We start from the raw sequence: 24,220 nt of genomic DNA on the forward strand, positions 1-24,220 counted from the left end.
GCTAGAAAAATGTTGGAATGAAGTTATATGGCTTTAGTAGAAATGTTATAAGGAATTAAGTATAAATAGATTAATAGAGCATTAAAGGAAAAAATAAGGTTAGAATGTGCTAAGATAATTATAGGATAGAAAACAGAGGAAGATGGAAAGGAATTGCTGAAACAATTAACAGAAGTGGAATACAAAAAGGGAGGTGTGAGGAGGTCACGGAAATAAGTGAATGAAAGATAAGATACTGAAATTATTTGATGTGTTTTAAATTGTTATGTTCTGTTAGTTTAATGTGTTAGTGTTATGTAGTGTTTTTGTATTGTATTGTATTGTTCTTCTTTTTTGTAGTGTTTAAATTGTTGGAAAAGTAATAAATATTATTTATTAAAAAAATATGAAAGACACTTGAACTCAGGACGCAAGGGAGAAACGTGCTAAGAGGAAGGCACACTTGGCAAATCCACACCGTGATCAACTCCCGCCCGGAAACCTGTGTCCCCACTGTGGAAGGACGTGTGGATCCAGAATTGGCCTCCACAGTCACTTACGGACTCATTGTTAACACCGTGTTTATGGAAGACAATCTTACTCGGCTACGAGGGATCGCCAGAGAGACACAAACACACAACTTGGAATACTGGAAAAGGTGTGATTTAAATGAAAGGGGATGCTGAGTAAAGGCATTTGTCTCTCTTTGCTCATGGGCTTTTGTTGGGAAAAAGAAAAGAAAAACAGCTTCTCTTTTGCTTTCAGGTTTTTATTTGTATTACAAATTTAGGCATTTATATCTATAGTGTAGAATGAACAAACATGTTCAAGAAAATATAAAAGAGCGCATTCGTCTGGCTGTATTTTGTCAGAGACTTGGTCGCTCAGTTATAAAAAGGGTCACACAAAGATACAACAAAAGTATATACAAAATACTTAACTGCATTACTTAACCCAAATGGCAAATATATACAGATAAAACTGCCATTCCCAGACCCTCCATACACACTGCCCAGGCTTCACCCCCAGAGGCACACTCCATTGTCTCTTGAAACAGACAGACGCCAATCAACCAACAAATACTATTTATGCCGGAGCACCTCTACTGAATTTCTGATTGAAATATTTCCTCCTAACTTTCATTAACTTTACGCTGTCCAGGAGAGTGCAATTTTTGCCAACTGCCAGTGCAAATTTGTGCACATTTACTCAGAAGTAAATCCCACTATGTTCATTGGAGCTTATCCAAAGGTGCATAAGATTGCAGCCTAAAATTGTTTTCTGCTAGTGATTTAGAATCCGTTGGTGGGTTGCACAAATGTCCCCACAATATTGGATTTTTAATTTTTTTAAAAAAAAAGGAAGAGAGAAAGAATATGATGGTGGGAAAGACAAGCAAAGATTTAGAGCAATATTATGGCTACTTTTTATGCTAGTTCTATAAAGGCTGAACCTTATGAGGAACGGTTGAAGGAGCTGGGTATGTTTAGCTTGGAAAAGAGGAGACTGAAAGGAGATATGATAGTCACACGTCACATGGAAGAGGGAACAAGCTTGTTTTCTCCTGCTTTGGAGGGTAGAACTCAAACCAATGGCTTAAAGTTGGAAGAAAGCAGATTCTAACTAAACCTCAGGAAAAACTTTCTGACAGTAAGAGCTATTAGACAGTGGAGCAGTCTCCCTTGGAAGGTTGTGGACTCTCCTTCCTTGGAGATTTTTAAGCAAAGCTTGGATGGCCATCTGTCCTGGATGCTTTAGCTGAGATTCCTGCATTGCAGGGGTTGGACTAGATGACCCTCGGGGTCCCTTCCAAATCTACGATTCTTTGATTCTAATGTCTTCCTGCCAATTTACACGAGCTAAAATTGTCTGTTAGTGCTCCAAACGACAATTCCCAATGCTCCATACACAAAAGGAACCACAGTTAACCAAGATGTCTGTAGTGTATGCATGCCCTGAAGACCTCGTGGGAGGCGGAAAGAGAGACAGCACATATATATGAAAATGGATATATACATTTGTTTTTTTTAAAAAAACAACAACACACATTCAAACTGGTTGGGATTGAAAGAGTACTGGATCAGAAAAGGCCGGGAGTATTCATTTAAGAGACATTCTCACAATCCTATAAAGTAGAACATTTGATTTAAAAAAATATTATTTATACCCCGCCCACCTGGCTGGGTTTCCCCAGCCACTCTGGGCGGCTCCCAAGAGAATATTAAAAACACGATAAAACATCAAACATTAAAAACTTCCCTAAACAGGGCTGCCTTCAGACGTCTTCTAAAGTCAGGTAGTTGTTTATTTCCTTGACATCTGAAGGGAGGGTGTTCCACAGGGCAGGCGCACTATCAAGAAGGCCCACTGCCTGGTTCCATGTAGCTTCATTTCTTGCAGTGAGGCCCTCGGCCCTGGATCTCCGTGTCGAGGCTGAACAATGGGGATGGAGACGCTCCTTCAGGTCTACTGGGCCGAGGCCATTTAGGGCTTTAAATGTCAGCACCAACACTCTGAACTGTGCTCAGAAATATACTTGATTAAGTCGCTTTTCAGTCTCTACAAAAAAGAATAAAGTAGATGACAAGCAAGTGAAGAGGCCAAAATCTAACTGGGCTTGAACACGCTTCTGCTTGTGCCATGCCTAGAAAGCATGGATCCAAGTGGTTTGCCGTTTGCCCCGCTCCTTTCCAAGAAAACCCACTCTTTAAGAGATAGATAAGAACTGCGGGAAACCAGATTGCCATTTGCTCCAGTTACAAGCTAAAGAGCAGCTTCCCCTGGGTGAGGGAAGCAGTAGGACAAAAGGAAAGAGTGGATAAGCCCTCTGAAAGGAGGGCCTAGACTTGGCAGGGATGGGCAGAAGAACCTGTTTCAGACACATATGTTTATGAATGGAACACAGTGAGCTTACTCCATTGAAAAAAACGTTTGTGTTGGAGGTAATACACCTACAAGTTCTGTTTATGGCACAATGGCACATTCAGACACACAATCCACCATGATGTTACAAGTCATCAAGAGGTGATTGTGCTTGGTGTGAGTGAGTACTGATGCAGTACATCTAAGGCAGGTTGGACAGGACCTCCTGAATAGTCTCACTACAGCCACTCATCTCCATTTGGTTGAGGACATAACAGATGCGCTCTACAGTGGCCCCATGGCCTGCTTGCTGCCTCCATTGTCTCAGCATGACATATTGCGCTTCTCGAATGTGCCGATGCTCGGCATAAATCCTCTCTATGGAAATTTCATTCAGCCCCAGGCGCCGCACAAATTCGTTCCACCGGGTCAGCGGTACTTGATCCACCACAGCGTACAAAACTTCAGGACCTAGGGGTAAAAGGAACAAAGGAGATATCAAGTGATGCTGTGAGAGTTATGCTCTGCCCACCTCTCAGTATTTGGTCTGTGTCAGGGTTTCCCAAACTTGGGCCGCCAGCTGTTTTTTTGAACTACAATTCCCATCGTCCCTGATCACTGGGTCCTGCTAGCTAAGGATGATGGGAGTTGTAGTCCAAAAACACCCACGTTTAGGAAACCCTAGCGTAGTATAAATTGTCAGTAACAAAAATTATTTCCATTCTCCCTATTATTGAAAAACTGCTCTCTGAGACAGCCATGTTTCCCTAATAGCACATTCATTGTATGACAAACGTGAAATACAATGGTACCTTGGTTCTCAAACGCCTTGGTACTCAAACAGCTTGGAACCCAAACACTGCAAACCCGGAAGTAAGTGTTCCGGTTTGCAAACCTTTTTCGGAAGCTGAACGTGCTCCGTTTTGAGAGTTACACTTCCTTTTTGAGTGCCACACTTCCATTTTGAGTGTTACGCTGAGGTCTGTCTGTTTTTGCTATTTATTTTTGGGTTTTTTGTTTTTGTGGCTCTTTCTGTTTTGTTTTTGTAACTGCGTGGAACCCAGTTCAGCTACTGATTGATTGACCGTGTGACTGCAATACATTGTTTATTGCTTTCATTTTATGGATCCATGGTCTCGTTAGATAGTAAAATCCATGTTAAATTGCTGTCTGAGGAGTTGTTTTTAAAAGTCTGGAATGGATTAATCTGTTTTGCATTACTTTCTATGGGAAAGCATGCTTTGGTTTTGGAACGCTTTGGTTTTGGAACAGACTTCTGGAACTGATTAAGTTTGAGAACCAAGGTACCACTGTAGTGAAACATGAGCAATCTGCAATGCTCCATATAACCAGATAGCTGCACTTAAGAAAATAAGGGCTCTGATGGATCAGCCAAGGGTGCTTCTATTCCTGAATCCTGTTCTCACAGTGGACAACCAGAAGCCCACAAACAAGACCTAAGTACAGCAGTGCTTTCGCCACAAGGTTCTCAGCAACTGGCATTCCGCTTTTCTGGATTTCTTTGTAACATTCAAGTTCAGGATTTTAGCACCTTCTTGGGTTTTTGATTCAGGCAATAGTCCCCCCCCCCCTCTCACACACACACAAACACACCTTTATAGGAGCAATGCACACATAACTCACATATTCTCCCCCCCCCCCCCACTGCCCATGTTTTATTTCTGAAATTAAGATGCACTCACGATCCGAGATTTGTGTCTCTCCTGCCACTCTTACACAATCTGGGAGGTCAGCTGGTGTGGCTTTCAGTGGCAAAAGATTCTCTGTCTGGTTTTGTTCCAGAAATGTGCCTTTTCCTTTCTCTACCACCTAAGGAAGAAGAGAAACGTCAAGTATGCACTTGGCTGAACTTAGAAAATAAGAAAGCTAGGCATAAACTGCAAACAATCCTGAGGTTTAGAGGAATTTTAGAAACCTTTGCAACAACTTACCTCTGGGGAAGGTTCACTTGGTGGCTGCAGATTTGAAGCTGAAAAAAACCCCAGAAGAAATTATTTTACAGCCATCAAAAGAGAAAATTAGCTCTATTGTTATTGTCAAGCTAACAGACAGCTAGATGATTCTTTAGCAAACACAAATGGTGGCAGCTACTAGCTACTGGATGCATTTAACAGCCAGGGTTGTGTTGAAGACCAGAGTTCTGCTTATATTCGCTTCACAAAAGGAACTGGAGTACGTATAACTAGGCTACAGGGATACTGGAGGCATTGCAACCTGTTAGGTCATAAGCCAAACTTTTTGGAATTTTGAAATGGTACCATTGATATCCCTCTGATTGTTTCTCTTCCCCAGCTCGCCCCTCTTTGTTCTTCCATGAGGTCTGAGTAAATGTTGGATCTTCTTGATTTTGCAGGATTTTACCTGGAGCCCCACCAAAAGCACATCAAATTAAAGCTTACTTGGGTAGCCTGCACAGTAGTAGTAGTAGTAGTAGTAGTAGTAGTAGTAATTAATTATTATTATTATTATTATTATTATTATTATTATTATTATTATTATTATTATTATTTATTATTATTATTATTATTATTATTATTATTATTATTATTATTATTTGTACCCCAGCCACTCTGGGCGGCTTTCATAGAAACCAAAAATACACTAAAATATCACAGATTAAAAACTTCCCTGAAAAGGGCTGCCTTAAGATGTCTTCTGAATGTCAGTAAAGATGTAAAGACAGTAAAGATGGCAGATCCTGTGCTTGCCAGCATCAGATGTCAAGGAAATAAACAACTATCTGACTTTTAGAAGACATCTGAAGGCAGCCCTGTTAGGGGAGTTTTTAATGTTTGATGGTTTATTGTGCTCTTAATTCTGTTGGGAGCCGCCCAGAGTGGCTGGTGAAACCCAGCCAGATGGGTGGGGTATAAATAATAAATTATTTTTATTATTATTGATCCAAGGCACAGATTCTCATGGATCTTCATAGCTTTTTCTACATAGCATGAAGACCACCAACAAACAGAAGTGGCCTATGATTTGATAATAGTTTTAAAAACATTACGAGATTCCAAATGTACTTTGGATTCATGCTTTTGTGCCATATCAGGGCTGGAGAGCACTTGATCTGTGATTTCATAGAATCATAGAGTTGGAAGAGACCACAAGGGCCATCGAGTCCAACCCCCTGCCAAGCAGGAAACACCATCAGAGCACTCCTGATTTGATGTGATGGAAGTGGGAGGGAAGAAAACCCATGGAAAAAAATTACAATTTCAAGAAAATCTGTTTTACTGGAGACCACTTGTGAATTTTCTCTCTCTGACACTCCATTCTCTTTCTCTCCCAATTTCTGTGGCACCCTGCATTTCTTCTCTTGTCCCCTCTCAGCCCTCTTACTCTGTTTTCCTCCATCCAGTCTACCAGATTGTTCCTCTTCCCCTCCTACTTTCTAGATACCTGCTCAGCTGTCAATCTGAGCCTTGAGAAGCACTTAGAACTGAATGAGAAAACGGGAAAGAACCTGTCTGTCTGTCTCTCAACTAATTTATCCACTACATGTATTTTTAAAGGAGAAAAAGGTACCCGATCTCATCATCTTATGAAATTATGAAAATTGCATCAATGAGCAGCAGGGGCTGCAGTGGATGACCCTTGCTCCAAAAAGCGTGGTCAAAATTTAAGGGTTCAGGAACTCAGACCAGACCAAATTTCATAATATCATACACAGACTTTACTGAAACAAAACTCTATGAGAGAGAGAAACTGCAAATAATTGCAGAGATTAAAAATAGCTCAGAAGGGAAGAAAATAACAAACACTAACTTATCCAGCTAATTAACATAAATGCTTAAACTTAAATCTCAGTAGGAACAAGATGCTGTCAAAGCCCAAATAGATGCCTGGCTGACTGGCGAGAACTCCCACCAACCCAGGTTTTATGGGAACTTAGACCATGGGCATTCACCTCTTCCACCCAATTACCCTGTGACACCGGCCTTGAGGCCTTAACGGGAGACAACTGTATGTAAGCTCACTATTTCTTAAATTCTAACCTATTCCCATAAATCAGTCTTAAAGGGGCGAGATCACCACAGGGGCCTAGAAGGCAGTTCTCAAAGGTGTCACTGTGTCCATGGCTGGCACAGTGGCGGCCACAGGTATAAGCTGTGTGCTTATGTGGGAACTGCCTGCTTAAAGCAGAGCTGCTTTGAAAAGCACCTTTGCAAAGGGAAAGTCCTTGGGGGGGGACCCACGCTCCTTAAAGCAGCCCCCCTCTTCTCCTTTAAACACTAGAGCAAGCAGTTGGGCAGCTCTAGGGCACGGTGGAGTCATTCTGCTCACCATTCACTTAAAGAAGGGGAAGAGGCTGCTTCAAAAAGATTTTGGTATAAGACAGCGCACCACCACCCCACCACCACCACCCTCGGCCATCCATCTGAGCCTCTGGGGGATCAAGCATGAGCGCTGGGACTCAAAGCATTTGCAAGTACCCCAACATACTCCCCACCCACCTGCTCTCTCCAATATTTGAAGGATAAGGGGAGCAGTTGCCTCACAGAGAGTTTTTAGAAAGGGCTTTAAGACAGCATGTCACCCTACACACGCTGCTCCTGTTTGTGCTTCCAGAGGTTAAAAACAGGAGCATGGGAGCTGCCTTAAAGCCCTTTGCAAGTCTCCCCTTGCTCAGCTTTGAAACCACAGACTTTTCCTAATCTGGATCCTTCAACAGGCAAGTGATATACTCACCATATGGACAGAAAGTGGAGCTGAACCTCTTCTGACAGGATCGTTTGCGAAGTATGTTCACCAACACCAATACACAGACAGTTACGAATAAAATGATTATTACAGTGAGGAGAAGTGCTTGATCTGTAAGGAAAAATAAGCATAATATAGATGATAGGGTCTGGAAGGATAGGAAAACAGGTGCGAAGAGATGGATAGGATAGCTAGAGCACAGAGGCAAATGTGGTGTGGAGATCAATGACTGGAAAGTGAATTCAATGTCAGGTATTAGAGAGCAGGAGTAGGGAACCTTTTTCAGCCTGTCTGCAATCTCTTCTGAATAATAATAATAATAATAATAATAATAATAATAATAATAATTTATTTATACTCCGCCCATCTGGCTGGGTTTCCCCAGTCACTCTGGGCAGCTTCCAACGAAATATTAATAAAAAAGTGACATCAAACATTGAAAACTTCCCTAAACAGGACTGCCTTTGTCTTCTAAAAGTAAGATAGTTGTTTCTTCCTTTGACATTTGATGGGAGGACGTTCCACAGGGCAGGCATCACTACTGAGAAGACCCTCTGCCTGGTTCCCTGTAACCTTACTTCTGGCAGTGAGGGAACCGCCAGAAGGCCCTCGGAGCTGGACCTCAGTGTCTGGGCTGAATGATGGGGGTGGAGACGTTCTTTCAGATATACAAGGCTGAAGCCGTTTAGGGCTTTGAAGGTCAGCACCAACACTTTGAATTGTGCTCGGAAACGTACTGGGAGTCAATGTAGGTCTTTCAGGACTGGTGTTATGTGGTCTCTGCGGCCACTCCCAGTCACCAGTCTAGATGCCGCATTCTGGATTAATTGCAGTTTCCAGCTCACCTTCAAAGGTAGCCCCACACTGAGCACATTGCAGTAGTCCAAGCGCAAGCATCTGGGGGGTCACATGCTAACAGTGGATGGCGCCAGAGGCGTAAATGGGTGGAGTAACAAATGTACATTTTACGTTTGTTCTGTCAGTTTCTTTCTAGACACCCCCTCTCTATCCTCCATCCACACAAGTAAATGATGTCAAAGTTCAAGGACATTCTCCAGTCATCAGGCGTGCCCTCTCCTAGGGGCCAAGCCCTTTGGGACCCCCCTCCCCATGTTCAAAGTGGGAGGAAGAGGCCAAGGGCGGAACCGAGCACTCCAGTGACTGGCTTCTTCTCCTCCTCCTGAATTGGAGGGGAAGGAATAAGGAAGCAGATCCCACAGGAGGAGGAGGAGGAGGAGGAGGAGCCGCCGTGACCAGCTGCATTCAGTTCCACCCCAGCGATGGGCATAGCCAGGATTTTTGTTAGAGGGGGCAGGACTTTTGTTAAGCAGGGCAGAGGCGACGTGGTTAGTCAGTTACTTAAGTATTTGTATTGTTTTACTTGATCTAGGGGAGGCAACTGCTACACCCATGAATCCGGCTCTTCCTGACACCACGCATCACATGACGTCACCCCCCCCCCTTCTCCCTTGGAAGTTGGTGCCTCTGCCAGCCATGCAAGAACAATTGAGGTGTGAAGCAGAGCTGGTAAAAGTTGTTGCTGTGGATTGTATCAAGGGCTAAAGAGAGAGACCTGGAATGTTGTCCAAGTATTATTCCAGAACTTACGTGGGTTATTTTCTGGCTTTATCACTTTAACGAAAAAGTCGCAGTCCATCTTGCATTCTTCTTTCTCATTGCAGCTGAAATAGGAAAAAGTGGGTCTCAGTTGCACAGGAGACAAATACTACTTTACAGTGGTATCTTGGTTCTCAAACGCCTTGGTACTCAAACAACTTGGAACCCAAACACTGCAAACCTGGAAGTAAGTGTTCCGGTTTGTGAACTTTTTTCGGAAGCTGAACGTGCTTCGCTTTGAGTGTTACGCTTCCAATTTGAGTGCCACACTTCTGTTTCAAGTATTGCTTCCGATTTGAGTGTTACACTGAGGTCTGTCTGTTTTTGCTATTTATTTTGCATTTTTGTTTTTGTGGCTCTTTTTTTGTGACTGTGTGGAACCCAGTTCAGCTACTGATTGATTGTGTGACTGCAGTACATCGTTTATTGCTTTCACTTATGGATCCATGCTTTCGTTAGTAAAATTCATGTTAATTGGCTGTTTTAGGGGTTGCTTTTAAAAGTCTGGAACAGATTAATCCATTTTGCATTGCTTTCCATGGGAAAGCGTGCCTTGGTTTTGGAAAGCTTTGGTTTTGAAACGGACTTCCAGAATGGATTAAGTTTGAGAACCAAGGTACCACTGTATAGCACTAAAGTTCCTCCTATTTTATTGCCCCCTTGACACTCTACTTGGAGAACGGAGAGTTCTGGGGAGGTCAGGATCTTGCATACTATTCTGTGACATTTCAGTTGGTGTAATAAAGGTGTGGCCTTATACAGACTTTGTATTTTTTGGTTTTTTCCTTATGGGCCAGCACGGCTGCCTTTACTTTCTGTGTGACTGAGAAAATGCAGATAACAAGATTTTCCCCACCTGCTGCATGGGTAGCACTTGTTTTCATCTTTTTGGAGAAAGTATCCAGAGCGACACTCACATAATGTATCACTGAATTTGGTACCTAGAAAGAAAAGATAAGTGAGAGAAGGAGATATTTTATTTCAGTGATTTGGATCTCACTCAAACACAGTAGCACCTAAGCAGTGTTTATTATCTGGGGACAAGTTAGATGTGATGCAGAGGTTCCACGTTCAGGATCACTTGTGGCTTTAAAGGCAATTCAACAACAGCAGTAGGGGGCCAAAATCTGATCAACACTTCCCATATGCAGTGGTTTTCCCACTGATAACTGTGGAGCCAATTTACAGGCGGAGACATAACAGGTTCTCAGACAATACCTGCGTATTTTTTCCTCTTGGGGAAAACAATAGCTTCAGAGATGGGATTTTAATCAAGAAAACAGCACTGGAGAAGAAGAATCAGAGGGCATGAGAAGGAGCCAGCATCTTTTCCCAGCACTATGCTCCTGATCTGAATCAGGGCCAGTGTTGTTGTTACATTAGGAACAAATTGCAGGAGGTCCTGATCACGGATCTCCTGTGTCAGCACATTTAACTGTGCCCTCTGCAGGGCGAAAAGAGAATGGATGAATTAACAGAATGGTTCTAAGAGAAAGAATCTGTCCACCATTTAATTTCACAATTACAGTATTGGCCCGAATATAAGCCGCAGCTTCAAAAGGGTGGGGAAGGAAAAAAACAATACCTGAATATAAACCACTCCGTTAAAATTAGGACACAGGCTGAAAATCGCTGCTGTTAGTAGAATTGTAACTCCGAGCCAATTTAAGCCTTTGATTAAAGCCCGTACAGCAAAAGTTACCGTTCAGTAGCTAAAATCGCAAATAACAATTCAATTGCTATAATCCCACAGTCACTCACACCCATAATTGGCAAATGAACAGTCTCGAGCTTGCAAATTGGCAATAAAGCATTGTTTTTGTTCCGTTTTACCGTATGCTTGTTTCAGGAGTGATATCGTAAAAGCCAGTTATTGTAATGTCACAAATTTAAGCTGCACTTTAACTTTTCACGGTCGGAATTTTGGAGAAAAGGACGGCTTATATTTGGGCCAATATGGTAAACGCAGCAGGGGAGCTCAAAATTCTAGGCCAGGGGTAGACAAAGTGGTGCTCTCCGTGTGTGGCATTAAGGGCATATTCTGTAAGTTTCTAGGTGTTGTTGTTTTTTTGTACCAAGCTAGGAGTAGGTACATCCTGCAGTCAGAATAAGTGCAGAAGGATAATTAGATGTGCTTGCAGGTGTATGCTGAGGTTAAGAACAAGGACAAAGCATGTTTAAGAGAACATTCTCTGCTTAAGAAGCATCTTCAGAAAGTTAACAGGTTAAATTTTAAGGACTGTATACAGAGCACTATATAAATGCATCACCATCACCAGTATTCAAATTTAATACTGCTTTAAGGGTGCTGGTCTTAAGGACGTATCACGTTAAAAGAAATATATAAAACTGGAGAAGAGAGGGAGGGGTAAAAATAAGGAAAACCAATATTATAGGACATGGAGAGTTGAAGGAATTCAAGTTTGCCAGCACACACAGCTTGCACCAAAGACAGCTTTGCTGTAGGGGTGAGAGTCTCTGTTCCTAGTATGAATGAATTTGTTCATCAAGTCATTTTTTTAAGACATTGATTCTGTCCTACTGCACTCACAAGCCAGCTTGATTCTTCCATTGAGACAAACACTGCAATTCTTGCACATGAATTCATCACTGTGACTACTTTGATAATGACCACTGCCGCAACCGCAAACTGTGTCGTGCTCACTGGTACATTTGGATATCTCTATTTGTCCAAAGGCTAAGCAGAAAGAGAGGAAGTGTTGGTTAATTCTATGTGGGCCATTAATGCTCAAGAAACAAGTAAACTAAAGTCAATACACATATTCAACATTCCCAATGCAGGGGCCTTTCACTGCCACTTTTTTATTTTTATAATTTAAATTTTTATTGAATTCTTATGCAGATACAAACGAAACAAAGTATACAAACATTTCAACTGAATACAAAAAATAAAAAATAAAGAAAACAGAGCAAATGCAAAAAGTAAGAACATAAGTATAAAACAAGGTAATAATGTCAGTTAGAATCCCAAGAAGGAATGATTCCGTTTTTTGGTGAAATGTAATTTTTAGTAATTTTTTCATTTCCTCGTTGATGTTTACCCCTATCCAACACAGAGACATGAACCCACACAGAGAAACGACTTACTTGGACGGCAGCGTCGGCATCCGCGACACTGCTCAGAGCTATTATCTCCATCAATGAAGGAACCCTCAGAGCATTGTGTGCACTTGGTTGCCTTATCAGAGTCTAAACAGTGTTGTGCAACGAAAGTTCCTGCAAAAGAATTATCCAAGAGGAAGCAGGAAAAAGTCATTCAGTGAGAAAAGGAATGCAAGGTTGAGCGTAGAATGAAAGTTTCAGTAGCTCAATGGTACAACAGCATGTGATTTATATACAAAATGCCCCAGGTTCAACCCAGCCCTACTTTTTATCACTCCCCAACCCACTCCTACGGGGTGGCTTAGGCTGCTGTCTAAAACCACTGCTTGGAGTTGCAGCTTGCATTTTAACCAACATTACACCCCAAGAGGTGAAGCTGAGGCTCCAAGGCTTTGGCCACCTCATGAGAAGAGAAGACTCCCTGGAAAAGACCCTGATGTTGGGAAAGATGGAGGGCACAAGGAGAAGGGGACGACAGAGGACGAGATGGTGGGACAGTGTTCTCAAAGCGACCAGCATGAGTTTGACCAAACTGCGGGAGGCAGTGGAAGACAGGAGTGCCTGGCGTGCTCTGGTCCAGGGGGTCACCAAGAGGTGGACACGACTAAACGACTAAACAACAACAACACCACACTCCAATAGAGTCTTGCTTCTCCCACAGCTGTAGCCTGTATGTCCCACTGACTTCAGTAGGAATACGGTCTTAATTTTTGGCATGCCACCTCCAATCTCTGCAGCGGTGCGAGATTGCAGGGAGTTCCAGGCATGCTTTACCCAGGGAAATGCTTTGGAAATGAGGTACAGCACAGACTGGGATGTCCTTATGATATAAAGGTAAAGGACCCCTGGAAGGTTAAGTCTAATCCAAGGCGACTTTCCAGGTCATGTAGTCAGCATGACCAAACCGCTTCTGGTGCAAGGAACACCATGACGTAAGCCAGAGCGCACAGGAATGCCATTTACCCTCCCTCCACAGTGGTACCTATTTATCTACTTGCACTAGCGTGCTTTTGAACTGCTACGTTGGCAGGAGTTGGGACAGAGGAACGGGAACTCACTCCGTCACGGGGATTCAAACCGCCAACCTTCCAATGGGCAAGCCCAGGAGGCTCAGTGGTTTAGACCACGGTGCCAACCGCGCCACATATATACCAGTAGAGCTTGCAATAGAGGGGCTCCCAGCATTACACTCCAAGAGAATCTTGAATCTCCCTGAAGCCTGGGATTCAAACTTACACCAGCCATGGCTCTGCCTGTCTGCAGCTTGCAGACTTTTTTCAGACAGGAATCTCTTATCCCTAAATAACATCACCACAACTGCAATCCTAAACTCTAGTCTGCTTGGACTCTGCTAAGTATCTCAGAGCTGAGGGAGAGCCCCCTCTCATTTTCAGTCCCCTCTTTCTGCCGTTTCTAATGGCCCATTACCTTCCCTTTGCCTTTGGTTAAGGACTGATCTCCCAGGCCATTTCCTGAATGCAGAAAGCTGGTTGGCCTGCATTTTAACACTTGGCTAAATCCTGTGTCTGGCAGCCTTTTTAACACTCCAAGAATTGATTAAATTCTAACACCTATCAGACCCAGGAATTGTGGGGAATCTGGCATCCACAAACCCTGGCAACCACAACTCTTAAGAACCTTCTTCTAACAGCAAGAGCCGTTAGACAGTGGAACAGACTCCCTTGGGATAGACTCTCCATCCTTGGAGGTTTTTAAGCAGAGGTTGGATGGTCATCCGTCATGGAGGCTTTAGCTGAGATTCCTGCATTGCAGAGGGTTCGACTACAGGGGTCAGCAAATTTTTCCAGCAGGGGGCCGGTCCACTGTCCCTCAGGGCTTGTGGGGGGGTGGACTATATTTATGGGGGGGGGGGAGAACTAATTCCTATGCCCCATAAATAACCCAGAGATGCATTTTAAATAAAAGGAACACATTCTACTCATGTAAAAACACGCTGATTTCTGGACCGTCCGCAGGCTGAATTTAGAAGACGATTGGGCCTTAGTTTGCCTACTCATGGACTAGATGACCCTTGGCTCCCATCCAGCTCTACAGTTCTATGATTCTACAATTCTTTTTGGATTTAAATTGATGCTAAGGATCCCTGCCCCTTCTGCTCTGAGAGAGGATAAGAAAGAAAGCTACCATTTTCTTCCTACCCTTATGCAGAAAGGAAGGAAATGAATAATTTCCACTGTCTCTCCCCCTGCAGCTTTTCTGTTCCCAAAACAATCCCATCCTCCCCCACAGCCCGGAAGCCAAAGCAATCCATTGTACAGCTTCATTCCAGCATTACTTCTCGTTCTGTCCTCTCTCTGCCACAGCCTTCACAGTTAGCTACCGAGTATTCATAATACTTTCTCAATGAAACTAAATTTTGGAAAATCTCTGATTTCATGTCTGTTGTTTCTAGAACATCTTGCAAAGTTGCTTTACAGTCTTGACAGAAGTTACTCATGCTGCGCTCTGAATTTTGGAAAACATTCTACTTTCTAGCCAGCTGTACAACAGTTTGCCCTCCAGAAGAATAAACTGAGGGACACAAGGAGAAACTGTTCCCCTAGCAGATTTGAGCTCAATCACTCACAGTTGTCTGTGTTCTGAAAACATATACAATGAACACAGGGAAGTTGTTTGCAGGTGTGAAAAGAGGTATGTGTGCCAGGCAGGTGTGGTAAAAGGACAGCTAGCCATTTGTATTGAAATATTTGAATAAATCATGCAAATTAGTAATGTATTCACCCGTTTGCTGAGCAGCTAAAGGAGGAAGAATTGCAACTAATGTCCAAGTATCAGTTCCACCTTTACTCCTGCATCAGTCTGAGGTCTAAAAGTTATTGGAGCAAGCTTTGGTTACTGATATCAAAATATAGCCAACAGTTGATGAGTAGGATGGATTTAAGGGAATGTTACGGTGGGGTTAGCACCACCACCGCCACCTTTTACCTCGGTAAGAGCATAGGTCGGACATTTCCTTGGTCTGAATTTCAAATAGCCAGGGACTCCCCCAAGCCTGGCCCCATCAGCAATCCACATGCCCAACGGAAAGCACAAACCAAGACTAATTGCATGTGGAATCTCAGCTTTATCTAGTTTTTAGGTTAGATTTATCTAGTTTTCTGGTGAGATAGGATAAAAGGGCACAACTGTTGCCAAAAAAAGGCTCTCTTCCTTCTGTCTCCCCTAGCAGTTCCCAACCAGCTGCAAGAACTCATTCGTTACAAGTGTATACCATACTTTGATATACTCCAGTGAAGCTATTGCTTTTCACTGCTATGCAATTATATTTGAGTTGAAGTGGGGGGAAATAAAAAAGTGCATTTTTCAAAAACGGGATTCTTGACTGAATCGGGGGTACACAAAAATAGGAAATCACAACTCATCGTTATTACTCTGTTTTACACTCTGTCATACCTTTGTGGCATCTAAGGCAGCAGTGGGTTTTATTTGGGTGAAGATAGTGTCCTATTTTGCAATCGACCTCCCTCTTTTGTTTACTGCTGGAGTGCAGGAAGGCATCCTTGTCCACAACTGCTGCAGGGATAGGTTTCGTAACAGGGTTCAGGGTTACCCGCAATGATCCCCCACTTTCTGTCCGAATGAGGTTCAAGTTGACCTGCAAAAAAAAAGAATAAGCAAACTGCTTTTCATTTAAAAAAAAAGGCTCAACTTCAGCCTTCACGAAATACTGTACTTTTCTGTGTATAAGACGAGGGGTTTTTTTTAATTAAAAAATAAGGTAAAAAAATTGGGGTCGTCTTATACACAGATAGTGCATAGCGGGGATGTGTGATTGGCAGCTGCTGCAGGCCAGAGATTGTCTGCGGCTATTGGGTGTGTTATTGGTGGCTGCAGCAAGGGCTGGTGTTGATTGGCTGCTGCTGCGTCAATTGGGCGGGCGATTGGCGTCTTCTCTGCTGATGAGGGGACAGAAGATAAGCAGCTATTGCAACGTGTGCGAGTGGCAGCGCAGGTGAGTGATTTTTGCCAGTCCCCCCCCCAAAAAAAGCTCAACAACTCTGGGCAATCTCCCCCCATTTTCTTAATCTGGAATCCCCAAAAATAGGGGGCGTCTTATTCATGGGTGCGAGTTATATACAGAAAAATACGGTATTATTTAACATATTGCAGTGCTGTAGCTATTGGGGGGCAAATGGTTTTTTTGCCACGAGTGAAGCCCCTAGAGGGGCCACTGAGGCTCCCAGCCTCTGTGTGTGTGTGCAAATGTGCATGCAGTGTGTGTGCCAAACTGAGTCTTTGACCCGGGGTGAAATAAAACCTAGTTTCACCTCTGCATAATGGATTGTAAAGTACAATATCTCTCTCAGGTGATTAGGAAAACATTATTCAGATTGGTAATGGCTGTTCCATGTGACATGTGCAACCTCAACTAAACATTAGAAGCAAGGGGTCACGATGCTAATTGTTGCTTGGATTCTGAATCCAAGGAACAGAAACATAAGGATTCTTCTGTAGTTAGTAACATTGCCAACAATTAGCACTTGGTTGTTGTTTAGTCGTTTAGTCGTGTCCGACTCTTCGTGACCCCATGGACCAGAGAACGCCAGGCACTCCTGTCCTCCACTGCCCCCCGCAGCTTGGTCAGACTCATGCTGGTAACCTCGAAAACACTATCCAACCATCTCGTCCTCTGTCGCCCCCTTCTCCTTGTGCCCTCCATCTTTCCCAACATCAGGGTCTTCTCCAGGGAGTCTTCTCTTCTCATGAGGTGGCCAAAGTACTGGAGCCTCAGCTTCACAATCTGTCCTTCCAGTGAGCACTCAGGGCTGATTTCCTTCAGAATGGAGAGGTTTGATCTTCTTGCAGTCCATGGGACTCTCAAGAGTCTCCTCCAGCACCATAATTCAAAAGCATCAATTCTTCAGCGATCAGCCTTCTTTATGGTCCAGCTCTCACTTCCATACATCACTACTGGGAAAACCATACCTTTAACTATACGGACCTTTGTTGGCAAGGTGATGTCTCTACTTCTCAAGATGCTGTCTAGGCCTGTCATTGCCCTTCTCCCAAGAAGCAGGCGTCTTTTAATTTCGTGGCTGCTGTCACTTTGAGCTGTCCCATTTATATACTATTTTTTAATACACCCTGAATACAGACATTTGCTGATCGGTCTGTGAACAAAATATAGATGCATCAGGGTGGATAAAAATCAATGTTTTTTTAAAAGAATATGTTTTGTTTGTATTATATTATTGATGTGTTTGCTGCCAGGGCTCCTATGGGAGGAGGAGGAGGAGGAGGAGGAGGAGGAGGAGGGGGAAGAAGAAGAAGAAGAAGAAGAAGAAGAAGAAGAAGAAGAAGAAGACAACGACCAAGACCTGAGAAGCTGCAAGAAGTGTGCCTGCTCCCTCCTACCCAGCTCTGATTGGGAAGTAGATCAGATTGAGAAATCAAGTGCTTTGCGTGCTTCAGAAAGCGGTCTCTAAAAAAGCAGACAGAGGAACCTTTTATCTCACAACCTTAGTGAGATAACACAACCACAGTGTTAAGATCAGATACAGCTTGCCTGTTCTTTAACACTAAAAGGCAGTCATTCCACCCACACCCCAATAGGGATAAATACTACAAAGAATGATGTGCATGGAGGTTACTTAGGGGGTCCCTACCCTCATTTAATAGTTCTGAGCAAACCCCAACTAATTTGATGCCAGCAGCACATGATATTCGTTTTCCAGGCAGACAGCAGGTCCATTTACCTCCCAGATTCCCTCAAAGTGTAAATGACCACTATGAGATGTTGTTACTACTGCCAATGAGCAGTCAAGATGTAGGGAGCAGCTGGGTGTGAGACGGGAACTATGCAGTGGTACCTCGGGTTAAGAACTTAATTCATTCTGGAGGTCTGTTCTTAACCTGAAACTGTTCTTAACCTGAAGCACCACTTTAGCTAATGGGGCCTCCTGCTGCGGCTGCACCACCGCTGCATGATTTCTGTTCTCATCCTGAAGCAAAGTTCTTAACCTGAAGCACTATTTCTGGGTTAGCAGAGTCTGTAACCTGAAGCGTCTGTAACCCGAGGTACCACTGTATTCTGGCTATTCTCTGTGTTGTAAGAAACAGGGTCTGAAGAGAAGCAATACCACTCAGCACTATGCTGTCTATTATCATTGTTATGACTACTGCTATTATTACTATTGTTGTTATTTATTAATGCATATTGTCCTTCCTCTGAAGATCACAGGGCAATTCACAACATTAAAATTGCAAAATGAAAAAACAAAATACATAATAAAAGAAAAACCAAAATGAACCAATAACCTCCCTTCCACAAACTCATTTAAAAGGATACACATATTGTTAATCAGCCAAAGGCCTCGTTGAAGAGAAACGTTTTCACCTGGCGCCTAAAGCTACGTAACAAAAGCACCAGGTGAGCCTCCCTGGAGAGAGCATGCCAGAAACAGGGAGCCACCGCGGAAAAGGCCTGTTCTCACTTTGTCACCCTCTGGACCTCTCGTGGAGGTGGCACACGAAGAAACTAACCACAGCAATGCAAATCCTGAAGCGACTGTAAGGCTTCTCAAACACTTAGTTTCCCTAATTTTAACCCTATTTTGTAGACTGCATTGAGCGTTCTCATGCAACCACAATGTCAGGTTTCGGTTAGTGCTGGGTTTAAAAACAAAACAAAACAAAAATGTCCTAAAACAGCAGTAGATAAGTGAAAATTCCAGGAGGTATACCAAGGCTATTATGTGAGACACTTGGAAATGCTCTCAGGGCTCTGTAGCAGTAGACTGCATGTGAATTATTGACCTGATCCTGACATAACCTACACTGCCTGGGCCTGGAACATGTTTTCCTATGACTATTCTGTAATTCTGGAAATCGTATCCCGACCTTTTTATATCCAGGAATTGATCAGTTCTTAAACTTCTGTCTGCTGTTGAATCAATGGAGTTCACTTCCTAATCAGAGTTACATGTCATGCCTCAACATGAGTTTGGTTCTGAAGTATTGGTATTAGATTATTTTATCACTATTTTACTTCGGCCGGAAATAAAGAGCTTTCCATTACCGAGTTTCAAAGCAATAGATCCTGGCCTTGTGTCAAAAATATTTCATTTACTACATTTCTAAACCAGCTGTGCTATCAAGTTCTCTCTGCAAAGAATATAGCAGATGCTGGTGCCAGCCCTGAGTTGTCATAATTGGGTTCTGAAGAAGGAGAAAAGTGCAAAGTTAGGGGAAGGAAAGAATCAGCATGCCTAGCAGCCAGTGTTAGAAACTGAGATATGAAAGCTAGGAGCTAAATGGCACCTTAAGCCTAGGTTACGGGCGCAACAACAGAATCTCTGGGTGTGCTTTTTTTATAACAAGAATACAAAGCTGAAAATGAATGAACTGCAACTAAAATATTATGTTCATTTTTCACATGGTTTAGTCCAGTGGTTCCCAATCTTGGGGGGGGGGGGATGCCCCACCTAAGAATCTCTAAAACCCTGATGCCCTCCCCCGTGACATATAATTCTTATTACACTCATACCTTGGAAGTCAAACGGAATCCTTTCCGGAAGTCTGTTCGACTTCCAAAACGTTCAGAAACCAAAATGCAGCTTCTGATTGGCTGCAGGAGCTTCCAATCGGAAGCCATGGAAGCTGCACCGGACATTGGGCTTCTGAAAATCATTCAAAAACCGGAACGCTCACTTCCGGGAGCCGATTTGGTACGACCGTATTCAAAATGCGAACTCTTATTCACGTGGAGGAAGCCTAAAAGGCCATTAACTTGGTCTAACTCAATTAAAAGACGCCTGCTTCTTGGGAGAAAAGCGATGGCAAACCTAGACAGCATCTTAAAAAGCAGAGACATCACCTTGCCGACAAAGGTCCGTATAGTTCAAGCTCTGGTTTTCCCAGTAGTGATGTATGGAAGTGAGAGCTGGACCATAAAATAGGCTGATCACCGAAGAATGGATGCTTTTGAATTCTGGTCTGGAGGAGACTCTTGAGAGTCCCATGGACTGCAAGAAGATCAAACCTCTCCATTCTGAAGGAAATCAGCCCTGAGTGCTCACTGGAAGGACAGATCCTGAAGCAGAGGCTCCAAGACTTTGGCCATCTCACAAGAAGAGAAGATTCCCTGGAAAAGACCCTGATGTTGGGAAAGATGGAGGGCACAAGGAGAAGGGGACGACAGAGGACGAGATGGCTGGACGCTGTTCTCGAAGCTACCAGCATGAGTTTGACCAAACTGCGGGAGGCAGTGGAAGACAGGAGTGCCTGGCGTGCTCTGGTCCAGGGGGTCACAAAGAGGCAAACATGACTAAATGACTAAACAACTCATTCTCAAATTGCCTCCCTTAAAAATCAAATTGGCCCCCTGTGGGGCATCTGACCCAAGTTGGGAACCCTGGGTTTAGTCCTTCCCCCTTAATATTCTTAAGAGGGTCTCTTCCCCAGTCTTGAGATAGTAGCTGGAAGTGGGGAGGCCGAAAAAGCTCCTCCTTTCCTTCCACTCTGCAGTTTTAATCTGAAATCCTGCGCCCAGAGCTTGGAAACCGGACGTTTGAATGAGACTCCCTGTCGCAAAATGCGCCTGGAACAAGGGGAGTTTCGAAGGCTGCCAGGAGCCACTCGCTAAGCAATTCCGTGGGGCTACCATTGAAGGTGACCCAGAAACTGCAAGTAATCCAGAACGCGGCAGCTAGACTGGGGACTGGGAGCGGCCGCCGAGACCATATAACACCGGTCCTGAGAGATCTGCATTGGCTCCCAGTATGTTTCTAAGCACAATTCAAAGTGTTGGTGCTGACCTTGAAAGCCCTAAACGGCCTCAAAGGCCCAGTAGACCTGAAGGAGCATCTCCACCTCCATCGTTCTGCCCAGACGCTGAGGTCCAGCTCCGAGGGCCTTCTGGCAGTTCCCTCCCTGCAAGAAGTGAGGTTACAGGGAACCAGGCAGAGGGCCTTCTTAGTGGTGGCACCCGCCCTGTGGAACGACCTCCCATCAGATGTCAAAGAGAAAAATAACTACAGTGGTATCTTGAGTTACATATGCTTCAGGTTACAGGCTCCGCTAACCCAGAAACAGTGCTTCAGGTTAAGAACTTTGCTTCAGGATGAGAACAGAAATTGTGCTCCGGCGGCGCGGCGGCAGCAGGAGGCCCCATGAGCTAAAGTGGTGCTTCAGGTTAAGAACAGTTTCAGGTTAAGAACGGACCTCTGGAACAAATTAAGTACTTAACCCGAGGGACCACTGTACAACAACAACAACCACTGTACCAAACTTTTAGAAGCCATCTGAAGGCAGCCCTGTTTAGGGAAGTTTTCAATGTCTAACAGGTTATTGTACAGTATTTTAGTGTTTTGTTGGAAGCCGCCCAGAGCGGCTGGGGAAGCCCAGCCAAATGGGCAGGGTATAAATGATGATGATGATGATGATGATGATTATTATTCCATGTGGGGCAAAGCAAGGAAGCAAAGCAAAACAAATCTCCTATTATTATTATTATTATTATTCCATGTGGGGCAAAGCAAGGAAGCAAAGCAAAACAAATCTCCTATTATTATTATTATTATTATTCCATGTGGGGCAAAGCAAGGAAGCAAAGCAAAACAAATCTCCTATTATTATTATTATTATTATTATTATTCCATGTGGGGCAAAGCAAGGAAGCAAAGCAAAACAAATCTCCTATTATTATTATTATTATTATTATTATTATTATTATTATTCCATGTGGGGCAAAGCAAGGAAGCAAAGCAAAACAAATCTCCTATTATTATTATTATTATTATTATTATTCCATGTGGGGCAAAGCAAGGAAGCAAAGCAAAACAAATCTCCTATTATTATTATTATTATTATGATTATTATGATTCTTCCATGTGGGGCAAAGCAAGGAAGCAAAGCAAGACCAATCTCCTCCATGCCCTAGATGGAGAGAGAGGCCGCACCCTTCAAATGGGGCCGAGGACTGAAGAGGTTTCTCAGGAAGCAAAGAGACTCCTGAACCTCCAGAGGAAAAGCAGCGGAGGGAGTCCGAAAACTCCCCTTTCAGCCAAAATACGAGGCGCCTTCGCCTCAGAGACCCAACTGCCCCGAACCTCTTAGCTGCCCGGCTTCCCGGAATTCCGCGCTTCCGCTGCCTTTTCTGGTCCCCCGAGAAGCCTGGACGTGGCTCTTTTTTTCTGACCCATTTCTTCCCCGCTCCGAGTTCCTGACTTACCACGGCCACTAAGACTGGGAAGAGCCCCAGCGGGGCCATGGCGCCGGGCCCAGCTCAGAGCATCTGCGGAGAAGGCCCGGCTCCGTCTCCCCAGACCAGGCCTCTCTCGGGCCCAGAGAGCGAGAGCGAAACCTGCTCGCCTGGCAATCCAAGTTCCCCAAAGCGCAGGAAGGCCGGGGATGGTGAGGGAAAGGGAGGAGACTTCCATTCCCGCCCCCAGGCCGCCGCGCTCAGCCTGGCCCGGCTCCATGAGTCACCCCGGAGAGGCGCTTCTCAACCCGTCAAGGGCCCGGGAGAGCCAGAAGAGACGGAGGACGAAGCTCCGGGGGCGGCTTTTCCTCCCCGGGTCCAGTTTTCCCTCCCTCACAGAAGGCTGCTTCGCCTGGGCAATGGCGCTGATGATAAATCCAGTGATAAATCCAGTGATAAAAGGCAGGGATACGCGAACCCCTCAAGATTTTGTGAATCTAGGTTTGGCCTCACTGAGGGGCAGCATTTCAATATGAGGAGGAAAAGGAGAGGACCCCCAAACTTTTTCAAGTAAAACAGCACTGGATAAATCATCATCCTCAACCTTTATTACGGTCCAGAGACCCAACAAATCGTTACAAAGCAATACACAATTCAGACAGCCTACCTCCAGGTTGAAAAGAAGCATTTTGTTCAGAATCATTGGTTCTTCCAACCACCAATAAAAACTTTGCCACTGCTAATAAATCCATCAGCTCTCCTTTCCTTTTTTTAAAAATCATGTTTATTTGATTTTAAGATATAAATTTATAACAAAACCAAATATGCAGCACTTTTTTCTGGGGAGACATGGGAGTACACAAACCCCTCAAGATTTTGTGAATCTAGGCTTGGCCTCACTGAGGGGCAGTATTTCAATATGAGTAGGAAAAGGAGAGTACCTCTAAACATTTTTAAAGAAAAAAGCACTGCAAATACGTATCCATATATAGAGTTTTCCTTGCATCTCAACTCCCCCCCCATCCCCTCCATGAGTCCTATTGTCAATGTTTCCCACTGCATATTATTTCATAATTCATATTTTATATCTATCCACATTGTCCATAGTATTTGTTACATTACAAGTGAGATTAAAATCCTGCTAATGTTTTAATCTGTTTACAATGGTCTCCTAAGTAAATTATAATTTCCCCCCAATATTTCTTGAAATTTTTATCTTCTTGGTTCCAGAGCTTTCTGGTCAGTTTTGCCATTTCAGCATAGTCTAACAACTTGGTTTGCCATTCCTATCTGGCAGGGTATCGGCTCCCCTTTCCAAGCCATCCGACAGTTCATGGCATGGAGCCTTGTAAGCTTCCTGCATTTGAGCTAAGAAACTAGTAATAAACAGAGAACTTAATTGTTTTTTCAGATATAAAACCACCTATTAAGGACTTGCATTTAAAGCCAAATGGTCTCCCTGCAGCACTGCAATGGTTCTATATTCTGACCACACAAGCTATTTTTCATGCCCCAAATAACTCTTAAGACATTGCTATTATTTATGTGTTTATGGCAATGACAAACCTCATAAAAAGCAGAGACATCACCTTGCCAACAAAGGTCCGTATAGTTCAAGCTATGGTTTTCCCAGTAGTGATGTATGGAAGTGAGAGCTGGACCATCAAGAAGGCTGATCGCCGAAGAATTGATGATTTTGAATTCTGGTGCTGGAGGAGACTCTTGAGAGTCCCATGGACTGCAAGAAGATCC

General features: G+C 43.7%; 1 protein-coding gene across 1 annotated transcript; it reads right to left on the reverse strand.

The window, feature by feature from the left end:
- Positions 1-1,334: 1,334 nt before the first annotated feature.
- LOC307206862 (tumor necrosis factor receptor superfamily member 1A-like) lies at positions 1,335-22,666 on the reverse strand. The gene is made up of 10 exons (XM_079960317.1): positions 22,499-22,666; positions 15,721-15,922; positions 12,292-12,420; positions 11,735-11,881; positions 10,040-10,124; positions 9,175-9,248; positions 7,555-7,677; positions 4,794-4,831; positions 4,545-4,671; positions 1,335-3,312 (listed from the first exon to the last, which is right to left on the reverse strand). The coding sequence occupies exons 1-10, from the start codon at positions 22,535-22,537 to the stop codon at positions 3,044-3,046; spliced, it is 1,233 nt and encodes a 410-aa protein (XP_079816443.1). The 5' UTR covers positions 22,538-22,666; the 3' UTR covers positions 1,335-3,043.
- Between the last annotated feature and the right edge of the window lie 1,554 nt (positions 22,667-24,220).

This window comes from Podarcis cretensis (assembly GCF_951804945.1).
Source record: "Podarcis cretensis genome assembly, chromosome: 17".
NCBI classification, from domain to species: Eukaryota; Metazoa; Chordata; class Lepidosauria; order Squamata; family Lacertidae; genus Podarcis; species Podarcis cretensis.

What these genes read in the sequence shown, in the direction of transcription:
- LOC307206862 (XM_079960317.1), bottom strand. Translation starts at nt 22,537, where the DNA reads ATGGCCCCGCTGGGGCTCTTCCCAGTCTTAGTGGCCGTG. An exon ending in TCCCAGTCTTAGTGGCCGTG is followed by an intron (nt 15,923 to 22,498) that starts GTAAGTCAGGAA and finishes TTTTTTTTGCAG; the next exon opens with GTCAACTTGAACCTCATTCG. An exon ending in AGAGACACAAATCTCGGATC is followed by an intron (nt 3,313 to 4,544) that starts GTGAGTGCATCT and finishes TTTTACCCCTAG; the next exon opens with GTCCTGAAGTTTTGTACGCT.